Source organism: Pelophylax lessonae (assembly GCF_965119305.1).
Source record: "Pelophylax lessonae genome assembly, chromosome: 4".
In the NCBI taxonomy this organism is placed as follows: Eukaryota; Metazoa; Chordata; class Amphibia; order Anura; family Ranidae; genus Pelophylax; species Pelophylax lessonae.
In genome coordinates, this window is record NC_138771.1 from 69,014,960 (window position 1) to 69,033,624 (window position 18,665).

The 18,665-nt window shown below is 41.1% G+C and overlaps 1 protein-coding gene across 1 annotated transcript in view; it reads left to right on the top strand.

Moving 5' to 3' along the window:
- TMC3 (transmembrane channel like 3) overlaps nucleotides 1-18,665 on the top strand; it is a gene marked incomplete at its 3' end in the record, with an annotated part of 147,670 nt that overhangs the window by 110,567 nt on the left and 18,438 nt on the right. The window contains exons 14-17 of the mRNA XM_082253474.1: nucleotides 2,191-2,319; nucleotides 5,087-5,154; nucleotides 11,517-11,645; nucleotides 17,992-18,102. Coding sequence (XP_082109600.1) covers nucleotides 2,191-2,319; nucleotides 5,087-5,154; nucleotides 11,517-11,645; nucleotides 17,992-18,102 — 437 coding nt within the window. The remainder of the gene's footprint in view (nucleotides 1-2,190; nucleotides 2,320-5,086; nucleotides 5,155-11,516; nucleotides 11,646-17,991; nucleotides 18,103-18,665) is intronic.

Consider the following 18,665-nt stretch of genomic DNA (forward strand, 5'->3'; position numbering starts at 1 on the left):
ACAGTTTTTGAAGGAACTTGGCAGGTAGGTTTTTCCAAACATTTTGGAGAACTAACCACAGATCTTCTGTGGATGTAGACTGCCTCAAATCCTTCTGTCTCATTATGTAATCCTAAACAGACTCGATGATGTTGAGATCAGGGCTCTGTGGGGGCCAAACCATCTCTTCCAGGACTTCTTGTTCTTTTTTACGCTGAAGATAGTTCTTAAAGGAGAAGTACAGCCAAAGTTCCTGTGGGCTGAAGTCCGCCGTCAGCTGATGTCACAGAGCCGGTCCAGGCTGGGGAAAGATCGTGACCATATGGTCAGGATCTGCCCAGGTCCCTGGACTGGCACCTAGCTCAGCCTCTCAGCGAGCCACAGAGAGCCTGAGCCAGCCCCTCCACAGCCCAGAGCTCCAGTGAGAACGGGAGAGTGAGGGGGGCAGAGCAGAGAGCAGATGACTGACAGTCACCACCTCTCTGCTCACTGAGCACTGAGAACCGAGAAATCTACAGTGTTTAATTGCTTGATTCACAAGCTTAGAGCCAGCGGGGGACAGATGCAGCATTGAACCAATGCTGCATACACCTAGGTAAGTATGATTCATAAAAAAATAAATAACAATTCCCAAACTTCTCTTTTAACCACTTGATGAAAGCCCACCGCAGATTTACTGCGGCAGGCAGCCGCTCCTGGGCGAAGCGAAGTAGCTTTACGTCGCTCGCTCTCAGGAGGCTAGGGGGCAAGCTCGCACTGCCAGTGGCGCGCTCCCACCCCCGCTCGTCAGCCGGGGAGCCAGTGCATGTGTCAGGCGGCTCCGATTGCCTCGATCTCTCCCCGCTGACAGAGAAGGACGGACGACTGAAGTAAACACAGCCGTCCGTCCTCCCTGCAATGATCACAGAGGTCATGTGATCCTGCTATATAGGATTGCATGTCTCTGTGATCATCTCACAAGCCCAACCCCGCCACAGTTAGAATCACTCCCCTAGGCTTACATTTAACCCCTTGATCACCAATAGTATAAACCACTTCCCTGCCAATGGCATTATTACAGTAACAGTGCATATTTTTAGCACTGATTACTGTAGTAATGTCACTGGTACCCCCAAAAGTGTAAAAAATGTCAGTTAGGGGTCCGAACTGATCTGCCGCAATGTCGCAGTCCCGCAAAAAATCGCAGATCGCCGCCATTACTAGTAAAAAAAAAAAAACAATAAAAATTACATAAATCTTTCCCGTAGTTAGTAGATGCAATAACATTTGCGCAAACCAATCAAAATATGCTTATTGCGATTTTTTTTTACCAAGAATATGTAGCAGAAAACAAATTGGCTTGAAATGTTAAAAAATTTAAATTTTTAAATTTTTTTTTTTTGGAATGTTATATAGCAGAATGTGAAAAAAATTGTTTTTTTTTTTTTTTCAAAATTGCCGCTCTTTTTTTGTTTATAGCACAAAAAAATAAAAATTGCACAGGTGATCAAATACCACCAAAAGAAAGCTCTATTTGTGGGGAAAAAAAGGACGTCAATTTTATTAGGGTACAGCATTGCACGACCGTGCAATTGTCCGTTATAATATTGCAGCGCCGAATCACTAAATAGGGCCTGGTCATTAAGCAGGAAAGTCTTCCGGTCTTAAAGTGGTTAATGATATTGGCTGTATGTTTGGGGTCATTGTTTTGCTGCAGAATAAATTTGGGGCCAGTCACACACCTCCCTGATGGTATGGCATGATGGATAAGTATTTGGCTGTATTTCTCAGCATTGAGGACATCATTGATCCTTATCAAATCTCCAACTCCATATACAGAAATGCCTCCCTAAACTTGCAAGGAACCTCCACCATGCTTCACTGCTGCCTGCAGACACTCATTATTGTACCACTCTCCAGCCCTTCACCAAAACTGCCTCCTGCTGTAGCCAAATATTTCTAATTTTGACTTATCAGTCCAGAGCACCTACTGCCATTTTTCTGCACCCCAGTTTTATGTTGTCCTGCATAGGACATGGAAACAAGGCTAAGCAAATCAACTATGCACAAAAGCATAGGAATTATTTCTGAAAGCATTCTAGATTTACAGGACTTTTTCATACCTGCCTAAAACTTTTGCAGAGTACTGTATAGAAAAAAAGAAGAAATTCAAAAATAAGATGTCACAGTGATGAAACTAGTAGGCTTTACCATTGTGAAATTCCTTTTCAGGAGATGCTGAAACTTTCCATAATTGATATGATTTTCACAGTGGCAAGTATCCTCCTTATTGACTTCTTTCGTGGCCTTTTTGTCCGGTATATGAGTGATTGCTGCTGCTGGGATCTAGAAAGCAAATTTGTGAGTATATGGCAAAAATGTATTTTTCAACATCTATTTAGTGCAGATTTAGTAAATAGCCTTTAGCAATATCCTCAAGTTGCTTCAGCCAACAAGCCTTGTCATAACCTTATCAGAGTAAGTACACTTCAGTTGATAATACGTAGTGCCTTCAATACTAATACAGAAAATATAATGGTCATTCAAAGAGTAGTCGTGACCAAAATTGATGTCTGGTCTCAGCCAAAGACCGGCCATGTCTTGGCTTGAGCTGCATTGCATAATCTATTGTACAGTAAAATATCTCCATAGGTGGCTCAAAATCTCTGTATTGCTCTTCGCAATCAATCAAACTCACCCTGGATAGTGAGTATGGGATTTTTTTTTTATATATGACAAAAATCATTTTTTTACATTTATTCATTGTGGCTAATTTAAAAACCTCCAGCAATTTCCTCAAGTTGCTTCTTGCCATAACCTTATCAGTGAAATTACACTTCAGATGATAATATTTAGTGCCTTCAGTGCTACTACAGAACATATCATGGTGATTCAATAAATGTCAGGTCTCAGCCAAGGACAGGCTAGGTCATCACTTGAGCTTCAATGTATCATCTATTGCAGGGGTGTCCAACCTTTTTACCTTCCTGGGCCACATTTGAAGAAGATGATTTGTCTTGGGCTGCATTTGCTCAGGCATGGCAGCCCATTCATTTGAATGGGCTGCTGTGCCTCCGTTTTATGCAGAGAAAAGGTTCCTGCATCATTTTTGAACTGCAGCAGCATGGTGCTTTTTCACCCTGCAATTTGCCTTTGGTTCCCACACCTGAAAATACGTTGCATTTTTAGATGCGTGGGGGTGCCATTAAGAATAACTGGCAGCCCCGCACTTCTGCAAAGAGCAGCATGTTTTGGCTGCGGGTAGTTATGAGTGCAGGAACAGCTGCAATTCCCCCACTTGCAACCACCCGCAGTAGTGTGAACCCTGACAAAATTCACAGACAGTTTGTGAATATCCGTTACGGACATGTAGACTGCATGTCCATAACAAACATTCATGGACAGATGTAAAAATTACGGATTTTGCAAACTGTCCTTGAATTTAATGGCGGTTGGCAACCCTGGATATTTCTGTGTGGGGAGATAGAGAGGAGGTGATAGGCAGGGGGCTTCAGGGGGAGCAGCTAAGACCTGGGGGGGAGCAACCTACCTCAACACCCCCTCCCCCAATACAGCCAATTGTATTTAGCTGTTGCTGGTACTTTTACTAAAACAGCAACCCCGGCATCTCTTAAACTGTTCTCACTCCTGCACTCTCTGTGCTGCCGCAGCTTCTATGTAAATATGTATACATGATATCCCCTGCATCCCTCCATACATGCTCGGAACTGTGGCTTCTCTTCTGCATGGGGTTCTTCCAGACATGTCCTGAGCCGTATGCTGAACTATCCCGGGCCGTGAGTTGGACACCCCTGATCCACTGTATAACATGGTCATACGTGGCCTTATCAGTATGTCTCAGATTCTCTGTATTGCTCCTAGAAATCAATCAAACTCACTCTGGATAGTAAGTAGGGGAGTATGGGATTTTTTGTTTTTTAATATAACAACAATTATTTTTAACATTTTTTCATTGTGGCAGATTTGTAAACTGATCCTCAGCAATATCCTCAAGTTGCTTTACCCAACAAGTCTTGCCAAAACTTGCCATAATTGAATTTGCTAATATCTAGTGCTTTTAGTGTTGCTTCAGAACATATCATTGTGATTTAAAGAATAGACATGGCAGATGTCAGATCTCAGCCATGATTAAACACATTTGTTAATCTTCCATGGGTTGCATGTGTATGTCATGTCATGGTTTTTAATGGATTTACAATACAGATATGCTGATTATGATTATATGCTGGAAGTGCCGCCATCTCTTGCCTTGTGGACTTGGTTGCGGACCAGGCGGGCACCCAACTCCAAACAGGAACAGAGAATCTCACAGGTTTTCTATGAGCGGTGCGTTCTCCCAGTTTTCTGCTTTACCCAACAAGTCTTGCCATAACTCTATTAGTAAAGTTACACTTCATTTGATAATATCTACTGCTTTCAGTGCTGCTACAAAACATATCATAGTGATTCAAAGAGTAGACATGGCCACAATAGATGTCAGGTCTCAGCCAAGGACAGGCCAGGTCATGGTTTGAGCTGCAATGCATCATCTATTGTATAATATGGCCATAGATGGCCTTATCAGCCCGTCTCAAATTCTCTGTATTGCTCTTAGCAATCAATCAAACCCACCACCCTGGATGGTGGCAGTAAGGGGAATTATTTCTGACTCCTTAGGCTGCAGTTAAATGATGTCCTTGGATGAAAACATTCCCATAAATCCATTGCTATTTGAGTTTTAGAACTCTGCACTAGTTCCATCTCCCAGACAAATAGTATGTTGCCTTCACATATATTATGCTGCTGCTAGAACGGCAGACTCTTTTCTAAGATTTCATTGAGACTGCCTTGTCTCTCCATAATTGTTTAATATGCGTGAATGTGATGATGTGTATGGAGACCATTTCTTCGTCTCTGTCATCACCGCTGAGCATGGAAGGCTATTACATTAGATTACATTGGGTTGTTTAACAAGACAATGAGATATAATTTAATTTGCCTGTTTGATGACTGTGGTTTAACCCCAGCCGCATGATGATGTCTTCCAGTGTTAGGACAAACCAAACAAAACTCTACATTTTTTCATTAGCATTTATATTTAACCTTTTCATTCTTTAAATATCTTCAGCCAGAATACGGTGAATTCAAAATCGCTGAGAATGTTCTTCATCTGGTCTACAATCAAGGAATGATTTGGTGCGTACATTTATACAGGACCTGAACCTAAAACGTGGAAATGTATTTTAACGTGTGCTTGGTACCCGAGTGGAAGTTCACCCTAAAATGACTCATGAACATCAATATAACACATGTGCCTAGATAAATGCATAGCACCATGCTTGACAGTTTTCCACATTCCCGTTTCCACACTCCAGTCCAGCAATCGGCACTGGCAAGTACCAGTCATTTACTAGTGACACCATGCAACTAATAAATGATCTGTAATGAGTGGTACTGCGCTGCTGATGTGTGCAAAAAGCGCCATGTAAATAATGCAAGCCAATCATTTATGCCTCAAACACACGATCAGATAATCGGACGACTTATCGTTCGCATTTTGTTGCATGATACTAGTATCGAATTCAATAATGCGTACTAAAATTATGATTTTTTTTTTCCCTACGATTCTGGAAAAGCTTCAAAACAAAAACAATGGCAGCCAGGCTTTTTGCGGGTTATTTCGTGTTACTGATCATGCGTGGTCTTTGTCTATCCATTTTTAGCGAACGCATACTGTACTGATTAAACGATTGTCATTCACTAGGCTATCGTACAACAAAAGTTTTCATGTTTGTCCCTTCGGATTTTGTTGGACGAAATGTCGTGATCGGCTGTCGAAAGCTGCGTACTAACGCTCAGATTATCGCCCGATCAATTCGAAAGTGACTTTTTTCGTACGATTATTCGATTGTGGGTACGAGGCATTATACCTGTGTAAACATGCTAGAGAAAATGGTGCAAATCAAGCAATGAAAGAATGTGCAACTCTGCAAATAAATACATTAAGTACAAATCCTCAAAGGAGTGCAATGAATATCAGTGAATGATACATAACCTAACCACTTCCAACCCAAGGCCGTCATATAATGTCCTGGACTTTGAGTGGAGATATCTGAATGATGGGTGCAGCTACAGGCATCATTCAGATATCATTCTTTTCTGCACCATAAAAACAGTCATAGAAGCTGTTCAGCGGCTTGATTGTTTTTACAGTCGGCGGGAGGGGACGTTCCCCCTTATAGACCCCACATCTCTCCATAAAGAGATAAATAAAAAAAATTAAAATAAAATAAGCAATGAAAAAAAAATGAAAGCGATCCTGTCCCTGCGTGCTCGCACGCAGTAGCGAATGCATACGTGCGTCTCGCCCACATATGTGAACGGCGTTCAAACCACACATGTGAGTTCAGCCGCTTGATTGTTTTTACAGTCGGTGGGAGGGGATATTCCCTCTTATAGACCCCACATCTCTCCATAAAGAGGACATGTCATGCCCTATTTATAATACAAGGGATGTTTATATTCATTGTAATAGGAATAAAAGTGATCAGAAAAAAATTTAGGGAAAGGGAAAGTATAGAAATAAAAAAATGTAAATAAAATAAGCAACTAAAAAAAAAATGTACGTGCATCGCGCCCACATATGTAAACGGCGTTTAAACCACACATGTGAGGTATTGCCGCAAACGTTAAATTGAGACCAACAATTCTAGCCCAAGACCTCCTCTGTAACTCTAAACTGGTAACCTTTAAAAAAAAAAAAATCTAAAGCGTTGCCTATGGAGATTTTCAAGGCCTGAAGTTTGGCACCATTCTATGAGTATGTACAATTTTGAAGTGTGACATGTCAGGTATCCATTTACTCAGCGTAACATCATCTTTCACATTATACAAAAACTGGGCTACATTTTTGCGTTTTTTCTTTTCAAAAAGGATTTAAAAAATTGCTGCGCAAATACCGTGTGACATAAAAAGTTGAAACAACCCCCATTTTATTCCCTAGGGTCTCTGCTAAAAAAAAAACATATATAATCTTTGGATCTTTGGGGGTTCAGTTTAATTTTCTAGCAAAAAAATTATGATTTATACATGTAGGAGTGGAGAGCCCGAATAGACCCGGTATGGAAGTGGTTAATAATAAAAAACCATAAAGAACAAAATCATGTAGTAGCTATGTATATGCATGAAATAAAGCGCAGTAAATTAAATTCTGCGTATATCTATAATAGTCCGGTTAATACATCATCAAGTACATTAGTCCTTGTGCCAGTCTTTAGTGGACCTAATGTGTCCGTTCATCTCGGTGTGACAAAGCAAATCAACTTCGGTGTCACACCTTGCTCTCTGGACTCTCACATTATTGCTGCTTTTGTCAAAGCATGTACTAATGTTTTCCCAATAAGATGGTCCTCCTATTATCACTTGCTTCTAGGGACCTCTAATGGTCCTCTTAGGCTTTCGGGTTTTTTTTTTGGTAAATGGGGTCTCCTTTATTATGTTTCTCTCTGTCCACTCTCACTTTCACCCAGGATTATACATAGGTGTGGAAGAATCTTCCCATAGTGTATTATCATTTAAAAAGTTTTAAAAGAAACGGTTCACACTACCGCGACTTGTCAGGCGACCTGTCAGCCTGACATGTCATGGTCCATTCAGTGCTACAGGAACCGTTCTAATAGGAGCGACTCAAGTCGCTCCAACTTAGAAAATAGTTCCTGTACTACTTCGGGGCGACTTGCATTGACTTCAATTATGTGAAGTCCGTGCAAGTCACGCCGAAGTCGCGGTGCACGCGACTTCACAGGTCGCCCCCGAAGTCGTGTCGCGGTAGTGTGAACCGGCACTTAAGGCTAAAATAGTTTTACTCACATTTGGAACATATTAAATAAATATATAATCTACGGGTGCCAAACTCATGGTGTCTCTCAGCCCCCTCATGCTTTCTATGTCTTTGACAGCATCAGGTCACAGAAGTGTTCCTGGTCAGGCTTTGCAATAACAAGACGTAGATAGCATGGGTGAAGAGGGGCTGAGTGACACCATGAGTTGCATGGTGCCACTCGTAAATGTCCAAAAGCTTCCAATGCTAATCGCTAAACAACTGGACCGCAGACAGATGTCAAACGTGATACTATAAATTTATCAAGGTACATGAGTTATATTGCTTTTTAATGTTCCTATAGTAATTCTAGTGTGAATTTCCATTTTAAAGGTAACTATTTTTCACTGTAAACCAATATTTGTTATAAAAGTTCTCTAGAACAACAGATCTTAAAACTTTTTACGATTACAGACCCCTAATGGATTGCTCTACATGTCCACATATCAATATCTTACCATACTGTCAAAATTATTATCATCCCCAGTCCAAATTGGTACCAGTGTACATTCAAAAGATGTAAATGTCTTGGAATTACTTTACATAGCAATAGCTTGGAACAGAACAGCTGAAAGAAGATCATAAAGATTTTATGTTATTTATGTATTTATATAAAAATGGCATATCAGAAATACCAGAATATCAGAAAGATGAATTTGCCCCAGAGCTTAGTGAAAGTGGTGAAGCTTTAATTTGCAAAGAATACCCATTCACATTCTAGGATTGAATGATGGACCTCAGCAGAGCTTCACTTGCAACTTCCCTTGCAAAGAGCACAGTCTATTAGCCTTTATCCAGTTCTCACCCAGCCTATAGATTATGGACGGGACATTTGTTGTTCGGGGTGGATGTCATATGATGTCCTCACAGAACGCGCCTTGCGTGTGACACGCAAGCCGCGCTGTGTCGCGATCTTTCATTGGCTATGTCCACTGGACACAGCCAATGACAGATCACTGTACCAGACCGCTGGCGGTATCATGTGACCAGTGCGACCAATCACAGCAGATCACATGACAATTGTAAACAATTGATGGCTTCCATTCATTCCATTTAGTGTGTGCAATTGTGTTGCTAGCTGTGATTGGTCACAGTGATCATATGATACAGACAGGGCATCTGATACAGATACATCTGATACATCTGATACAGATACATATGATACATCTGATATAGATACATATGATACATCTGATACAGATACATATGATACATCTGATACAGATACATATTATACATCTGATACAGAGGCATCTGATACATCTGATACAGATACATATGATACATCTGATACAGATACATCTGATACATCTGATACAGATACATATGATACATCTGATACAGAGGCATATGATACAGCCCATCTGGCCAATCACAGCTAACAAAAACAAGAAAGAAAGCCGCTCAGGTGCAAGTTCAGCACTCGGTGCAGGTCAGATCCGCCATCCAAGCATATAGACATCCAAAAGAGAGAGACCGCACTCGAGAGTTGTTTAAATAAAAATCCTTAGGACTCCTTTATTCTCCATAAATCCAACAGACAGCAGACAGACAGTGCAATACACGGACAGACGTGTCGGGTTGACGCGTTTCACGATAAAAATCGCTTACTCATAAACACACACCAGGTGTGTGGTTATGAGTAAGCGATTTTTATCGTGAAACGCGTCAACCCGACACGTCTGTCCGTGTATTGCACTGTCTGTCTGCTGTCTGTTGGATTTATGGAGAATAAAGGAGTCCTAAGGATTTTTATTTAAACAACTCTCGAGTGCGGTCTCTCTCTTTTGGATGTCAATCACAGCTAACCACAACAATACACACTGACTGAATCAGTTTTATTCAGTAAAAAGAGTTGCTAATAAAAGTGAAATTTACTGGTATAGGTAATCATAATGTGAAAAAAAAAATCCTAATCACTTTCTCAGAGTAGTACACTGTTACTATGATAACACTGTATGGCTCTGGTCACAGTGTGTTAAAAAAAATTAATAAAAATATAATAAAAATGAGAAAAAAAACATTTATATAAAAATGCATTCAAAATGTTTTTTTTTTTTTTTTAACTTGTCTTTTTACTTGACATATTTTGTCACCAGTCAGTGTCCCTGACACCGCCACACCCATTATAAGATGACGCTGTACTACACTGGTGACAGTATGTAATAAAAAAAAATTTAACATTTTTTTTTTCTTCTTCTTTTTCAAAAAACTCGCCATGCCTCTTACCAAATACCTTGGACTGTCTACTTTCCAGAAAGGGGTAATTTGGGGCAAATTTGTACTGTCCTGATGTTTTCGAGCCTCAAGAAATGAGACAGGCCATCAGTACATCAAGACTGATCAATCGGATATATAACATGTACCATAGTTTATGGACTCTATACCATTCCTACAGACTAAATAATAAATACTGATCTTGGGTTTTTTTCACCAAAGAAATGTAGCAGAATACAGTTTGGTCTAAATTTATGAAGAAAGATTATTTATTTGCAAAAATTTATAACAGAAAAGAAGAAGAATGCATTTTTTTTCAAAATGTTTAGTTTTTTTTTTTTTTATGTAGCAAAAAATAAAAAACCCAGTGGTGATTAAAGCGGAGTTCCGGGCACAGATGTCATTTTTTAACAAACATACCCCCGGGACAGTCAGGGCTAGTACATTCCACAATGGCTAGCCTCTGATCTGTCCCGGTTCGCACTTACCTTTTAGAAGAAATACTTACTTAGAAAATTTCTTCCACAGCGTTTCCATCTCTCTTGTGGGCAGCTGAAGCCGGCGCGGTCCTCTTCTGTGTCTTCTTCCGCGTCTTCTTGTCCCAGAATGCGCCGCACCGGCCCCTCTCGTCACTTCCGGCGCGGCGCCGCATTCCTCCACAGCTTCTGGGCATGCCCAGAAGCTGTTTAGCAGGGGAATGCGGCGTCGCCCGGAAATGACGAGCGGGGCCGGTGCCGTCACATTGATTCCTGGGAGCTGTGACGTTCAGCTCCCAGGAATCATAGCGAGGCAGGAAGTGACGGGGTGAGCCGCGGCTCCGAGGGAGGAAGTACTCTGTGGTGAGTATCTTCGATCTTCAATTGCAAGGTAAGTAAACAAAAAAAAAAATTAACTATCCAATTCCTTTTCAGGTGAGGCATTCCTAGCGGAGGGGCACAAAAAAAAAAAAAATTTCGTTTTTGTGCCCGGAACTCCGCTTTCAATATCACCAAAAAAAAAGAAAGCTCCATTTGTGTAAAAAAACAAAATGATAAAAATGTATTTGGGTACAGTGTTGCATGACCACGGAATTGTCATTTAAAGTGAGACAGTGCTGAAAGCTGAAAATTCGACTTGGGTAGGAAGGGGGTGAAAGTGCCCGGTATTGAAGTGGGTAGTAAATCTGCCCCATCAAGTCACATCAAATTATTTAGAGATCCATGCCCCTTCATTTGGTTATGTGATATAGCCACTAGTCCTAGTAAATGTGAGGGCTTTTTAAATTTTAGACTTGTCCACATAATAGTCTTGATACATTCACATTCAAGGCCCAGATGTACATGTATTCATACCCAGCCAATACAAATATTTTCACCAATGGCTAGGTATTCTATAATTGGGCACTAGTGCACTTTACGTGACATATTTATACTAGATGTTGGGCTATCCAGTCTGAGACTAATTGTTCTAAATCTCTTTTCAGGATGGGGGCATTCTTCTCTCCCTGTCTTCCAGCATTTAATGTGTTTAAACTGATAGGCTTGATGTATTTAAGAAGCTGGGCAGTGCTGACCTGCAATGTTCCACATCAGCAAGTTTTCAGAGCTTCAAGGTCAGTAGCTAAGAGCTTGGATGAACAATTGCTTTACACCTCCAGCTATTCACAATGATAATTATGTCACAGAAACCCATAAGTCCAAATTTTGGGAAGGGCATACTGAACTTGAACGTTCTCAGAAATGTTCTATAGATAATGATTCCTTTAGCGATATTTGACAAATTACAGATATATTTAAACATGCTTTTGGGATTTAAAAAAAACAGACTTTACACCAAGATTTTCTTTTAAAGTGGAAGAAAACCCTAACTATAACTATTGTTAAAATTGTTCCTTCCCCCCTCCTCCTACCTATCCTGCCTAACCTGTATAAAAAAAGATGTGTGTACTTAATTTCAATCCACTCCGGTCAGGCCATGTGATCCTGCAGCTCTGTATAAGGCAGCGCTCAACAATGTGTAATGTGAATGGAGTTTATATTCAATAAACAGTAAAAATGTCATTCAAAACATAGCTGTGCAAAATGTACATATAAATTCCACACTCCAATAACATGGTTATATATGCAAAATTAATTATGATGTCCACTGTAAGTCCATATGAATATACAAGAATTGCATGTGACAATTCTATTCTCTTAAGCCTCGTACACACGCAACGATTGTTGGCCGACCGATCGGCCATCTTTTGTCCAATGTTGTTGTGTTGGTTGGAATGTGCTCTAGACTGCACACAAATTTTATCGGCCAACAAAAACCAACTTCAGAAGTGATGTCATGTGCTGGTTTACTTTCCGTGTGTTTTTTCTTCTCTGAGCATGCCCAGTCTTGCTCATCACATTTTTGTCTGCCGAAATCTGTACTGACTGAAGTACAATCGGCCGTTCTGTTGACGGCCAACAAAAATTTTATAGCATGCACACCAGATTTTGTTCGGTCGAAAAGTTGCAGTCGGTTGTCGGAATCATCATACTAACAAGCCGAAAATTCACGGCCAACAATCGTTGCGTGTGTACGAGGCTTAAAGCATGGTATATGAATCAATCTACTTCCTTAACATAAACAGGTCCACAAGTCCATATGCGTTTGTGAACAACCAACAAGTGCACTTCCACCTTCGCGTGACACCACTGTGCTCACGGAACTCTCACCTTAATTATCATTCAAATAAGGACAAAGATAGTTACCACTCCAGGTATCAGCATTCCAAATACACCTCCACCTCTATCATTCAAATAAGCCTTATGGTTGGTAGATGGTATAGGTTAGTGTATATAACAAAGAGGTGCTGGTCCCTTTAGGGCGTCACTATGGCCGCTCATCAGCATGTCAGAATCAGAATGTCTCCCATAGTGGAATTTAGTAAAGCAACATCAATTTATTAAGTTACAAAGACTCTTACCTTGAACGAGTATTAAAAGCACATAGAGACAATCTGTTAACCCATGGGCATCCGCAGGTAGGGGCGAGGGGGGGCAAATGCCCCCCTCTGGAATCTCAACTTCCCCTTTCAAGTGGTTGTTAAGCCACTTTATACCATCCTGTCTGGTCTGTTTAATAATCCTGTGTGCCGGTGTATGTGTTTTAAAAAAAAAAAATAAGCCTTTTTTGCCAGTTTTCAGAGGGCCGAGCACTGCTCACGTGACCCGTCAGGTCTTTCCTCTGCCCGTCTGACAGCTGCCTGCAGGGCCAAGAATTCCTCACTGGTGTCAGTCTGGAGGGGAGGAGGAGGGGAGGGGGAGAGGAGGAGAGAGGCGACGAGTCACGTGAGCGGCGAGTGCCACTTTAAAAACTTGTAAAGAATGGCTTATTTTTATAAAACACAGACACGGGGCACACAGGATTAATAAATAGACTGTAGACAGGATATGAAACTTTAAATTAAACTACAGCAGCAGGAGGGGAGGGGCACTGACACAGGAGCAGACTGGCAGGGAGGGAGGGGGAAGAGAGGACAGAGGAGGACAGGAGGGCTGCGGATGACGGAGGCACGTAAACTGACCACAGTGTCAGGGCTCAGCAGCCATGGTATACCATGGTCAGTTTACAGAAGGGAGGACATAGCCAGGCAGGGTCAGCCAGGTATTTTAGGTGATAGAAGGGGCCAAATTACACAGCAAAACACTGTGCTGTATCAAATGCTTTAAGGGAACATGATCAATATTTTTTTTTTAGGTTAACAAATGCTTTAAAAATAAATGTTGCTGTTTGCTCTTCAAAAATAAATACTCATAATAAGTATAATGACTAAGCCCCTCCCCTTCATGACATTGTTGAAAAGGGGCGTAGCATGGGTGACCTTAAAATTATGCCCCCCCCTGAAAAAAGTTCTGCGGACGCCCATGTGTTAACCGTGTGTAGATGCTTGACATCACTTCAGGTCCGGGATACCCTATGCTTTACATCACGTGACTATATCACAGTGGTCTTGTCTATATTCCTATTTCACATGTTCCTGGATTAAAGGTTCCTCTGTAGTGGGTGCTTACAGCGATCACCAGTTGGACACTGGATATATCACAGATAAGTACACGTGTTTGCCAGCATACCATGGATCCTAACTTGCAGTTCAAAACTTTTATTGCAGAAATTAATGTGTGATGTGATCTTTCTGCAATAAATGTTTTGGACTACAAGTCAAGATTCATGGTGTGCTGGTGAACATGTGTAAATATTCATCACAGTGGTGTCACACGAAGGTGGAAGTGCACTTGTTGGTTGTTCACAACGCATATGGACATGTTTATATCAAGGAAGTGGATTGATTCATATACCACATTTTGAAGATTAGCATTGTCACATGCAATTGTTGTGTATTCCTACGGACTTACAGTGGACATTATAATTAGATTTGCACATATAACACTTGTTATTTGGGTGTGGAATTCATATTACAGATCGACCGATTATTGGCAAAACCGATATATTGAGGGCCGATCTGCATTTTCCCCGATATATTGGAATTGGTCACCAAGGTGGACGATATTACCGATTTTTTAGAAAGTGCTTGTATCGGAGTGATGCCTGCAGCTAGAGTACATCACCCTGGTACCAGCGTCCATAGCCAACGGTCGGCTGTCTTGTAATGACAACTGATGCGACTGAGAAGCCACTCGGCTGTCATTACAAGGAGCGGGATGGGACACCCCCCCTCCCCCCCCTCCCATCACCTTTCCGTGGCTCGCCCGGGTCTCCCGTCCCACCGGGAGACCCCGCAATCTGCCTGCATGGCCGCCGAAAACCCGATCAATTCGGCTATGTTCGGGTCTCCATGCAAAAACCCGGAAGTGATGTCATGACATCACTTCCAGGTACTGGCACCAGATTAAAAAAAATTACAGCATTCAAAATAGCAAAACTTGGCATTGTGAATGCTTTTGAGTGCAGAGGAGGGGTTTTGGGTCTTTTAGACCCCCAGATCCCTCCACAAGAGTACCTGTCAAATAAAAAATAAAACATTTTTTAAATGTACGAAAATATCGGCCTGGATACTGATATGCATTGACCAAAATATCGGTATCGGCAATGTAAAAACTAAATCGGTCGATCCCTAATTTATATGTACATTTTGCGCAGCTATGTTTTGAATTTTATTTTTACTGTTTATTGAACATAATGTGACACTCTATTGTGAGGCTGTGTAACTCCTTTCACATTACACTTTGTCATCTTTGTCACTGTGGGACACAATAGGTGTTGCAGCAACCAGTACACATTTTTTATTTATATATATATATATATATATATATATATATATATATATATATATATATATATATATATATATATATATATATATATTTATTTATTTTTTTCTTATATATTATTTGTCCATTTTGCACTGTTCACTATCAGGTAGTGCAGAAGTATTCACTTCTTTATAGTGCTCAACAACGGCTGTAAATTCTGGGGCTGTGACGTCACCCATAGGCTCCCATGGCCCAGTCGTCAGCACTTCCTCCTCTTCCATGCAGCAGCCTCTTACTGACAAATGAGAGGTGGCATTGCTGGATCACGTGCCTGCACCAGAGGGAATTGAAAATAGGTTAGTATACAGATCTTATTTATACAGGTATGGCAGGATAGGTAGGAGAAGAAGGAGGGAATCACGCTTTGCACACTTTCTGAATAGGCTGATAGTAGAAGTGGCTGCTCTTTGGAATTAAAAACAATGGTCAAAGGAGGAGCAGTTAAAAAGCATGATATCTGCAGTTTATTTATTTATTTTGTTGCTGCTTGTGTAATGTAATTTATCATGCACTGATGTTAGGGGAGTCAGGAGTTTATTTCTGTTTTTTTTCTAGAGAAATACCTGTAGAAACTGGGAGTAGAGCAGAGAAATTATATGAGAAGCTTTGCTTCACTTCACTTAACACATGAAAACCAATCAAAGTCAGTCACTGAAGACACATGGGTTCAATATGTATTCTAATTGGTTGTTATTTGTACCTGCACTTATTTGCACTTAAAATACCTACTCAGTGTTATGATTGACAGGTCACCTCACCTCCCATCTGTAGTTCTATCCAGCCACAGTCTGAGCCAGTCACAGCCTGTTCCCTGCCAGCAGGCTGGAGAGAAGAACCCTTTTTCTCTTTGTTGAAGCAGTGGTAGTTCTGCAGAAGTCTAACATGGCCCCTGCTAACTCAGAGCTATAGCTTTGCAGGAAGCTAAATGCATGCTCCTTGATGATTGGAGAGCTTCTGCTCTGGCACAGCAGGGGTTGTGTTGCACCTCAGCAGAGACCCCTTACCGCCAAGCCTTGACATTCCGTTAATGAGGTCTTTTTGTCCTGTGGGCAGGGAATTGGAGGGGCTACCTCATAATGTGACCATTGTGATTGGCTGTCACAGTGGTCACATGATTGGGAGTTGGTGCCATCAGCTCCCAATCAATAGAGATTGTGAACCGTGTAAGACAGGTCGATCAATGTGGTCAGAGCACAGTGAATGCAATCTCAGCACAGAAAGCCCATATGCATTACGTACGTACCAAGAGGTTACATGAAAATATTTAGCTAAATAGGCTGAGAGTTCAGTTGGGTCTTAAATTAATTTTAAGTTCAGGATGCAAGGCTAGAAAATGTGGAAAAGTCCAAGAAGGATGAGTACATATGCAAAGCACTGTGAAGAAATAAAAACGCCACAGCTGCTTTCAGTTTATTTTCAGCTAATTCCAACTTCATTTAAAAATGACACATGGCTAAAAATAAAGTTCCCTATCCTCATGTAAACCTTTGTGAATGAAGCCCAATGTCTCTTCAACATTCCCAAGTTTTAGAATAGCAGTGAATTTGCAAATTGGCAGAAACTGTGACTAGTTGCTAAAAGGTTATATTTAAAGATCCAAAGCAAAGCCATTAAAAATTAAAGTAACATTTATGTTGGAGTTCTTATCTTGTTGAGTATGTACATGTCTTTATGCCTATGGGCCCCCTCCATAATGTCACTCTTATATGTTCACCTATAGACAAAGGGTGTCTCCATTTGATGCCCCTGTCCCTAGTAAGGTTCTTGATAATGAAGTATGTAAGCATGTGAACATGCCCCCTTGCGACTCACCCAGGACTCCATAAAGGAAGGAATCCTTACTCCCTCTCTTCACGCCGGCTGACTGTGATGTCCCAGCAACAATATGAGGACATTTTGGTCCTGATACACTTCAACCTAAAGTCATGATAGAAGCGGACATAACTGTACTTGCAAGGCTTTGCTACTCTGTGTTTACAGGCTGGGCCCCTGGAAGTTGCCCTGTGCCACAGCTGAGGGCTGTATTACAATAGCCCAGACACTCAGATGGTTGTTCACAGACCTTGTGGACCACCTCACCATCAGAACCTTTTATCACCAGGCCACCACTTCTCCCATCCCAACTTGGCTGCTCCTCCTTCCTTCTCCCCTTAGTTCCTCATTGACTCTGCCGGTTCAACAAGCAAGATTGATTGAAAGTAACTTTTCTTCGCTCACTCAGAGGGCCCAAGAAGGGGAACACATGTAGAGTCCACGGCACAACTACATCATGTTTCTCCTGTAGCCACTCTATCCCGTCTGGTCTCCCACCTCCAAATCCACCTGCAATACATCTCAGCAGCATGGAGCATGGAGATGGCTGAACCACTAAGGTAGGGGGGACTCAAGTCATACCAATAATACACAAAGCAACTTACTTCCTTCTACTTCTGCCTATACGTATCATTCTTAATTGAGGCGTTCATGCTAGTTGTCTACTCTTGGGGACCATCATGAACCTGCACCTTAAGCCAATATTGTAGTTTCTATGCTACCCATGACAATTCCACCTTTTATAAGCTTGTTTAGGTAAATGAGGGTAAAGTGGCCTACCTTGTATTATGTTGGACACAGACAGTATGACTTTTACTTTTGTCTGTTTTTTTGTTACAGGTCTAACAACTTCTACTTGGCTATGCTGCTGTTCATGCTTTTCCTTTGCATGCTGCCAACAGTTTTTTCTATAGTAAGATATAAGCCATCTATAAACTGTGGACCATTTAGGTGAGACACGCATCATCTCAACATTTTATCAAAATGTATTCAAAATTTTAACCTTTTTTATATAAAATGTTTAAATTTTTTTAATGCAGTAAGGAATGATTAAAGCCCCTGTCAAGTTCTTTTTTTTTTTTTGCTGTCTGGACCTTGTTAGGTAAAGTTTTCTTCATTTCCTGTCTCAGGACACAACAGGAAATAAGAGGAAACCTCTTCAAAGCAAGGAAAATCATTCCTTACGACAGTTGTTACTGGAATAAGTGTGCCCATTGGAAGATTTTCCTTCTATGTTTCCGTGACAATGCAGAGGTGTAGATTTTCCCTTAATTTAAGGCCCAGAGACAGTGGTCACCAGGAAGGAAACGGGGGAGCTAACTCTCTCTAACTATCCAAAATAAACAAAACAGTATGTGCAATCTTGAGGCACCCCAGTCTAAAATGTTAAAAAAAAAAAAAACTTCCTTGATGAATTTAACTTCACATCAGAAGCCTAACATCTTCACATAAGATTCCCCCCTATACATACGATGCCTCATCACATCAGAGTACCCCATGACAGAGTCCCTCCA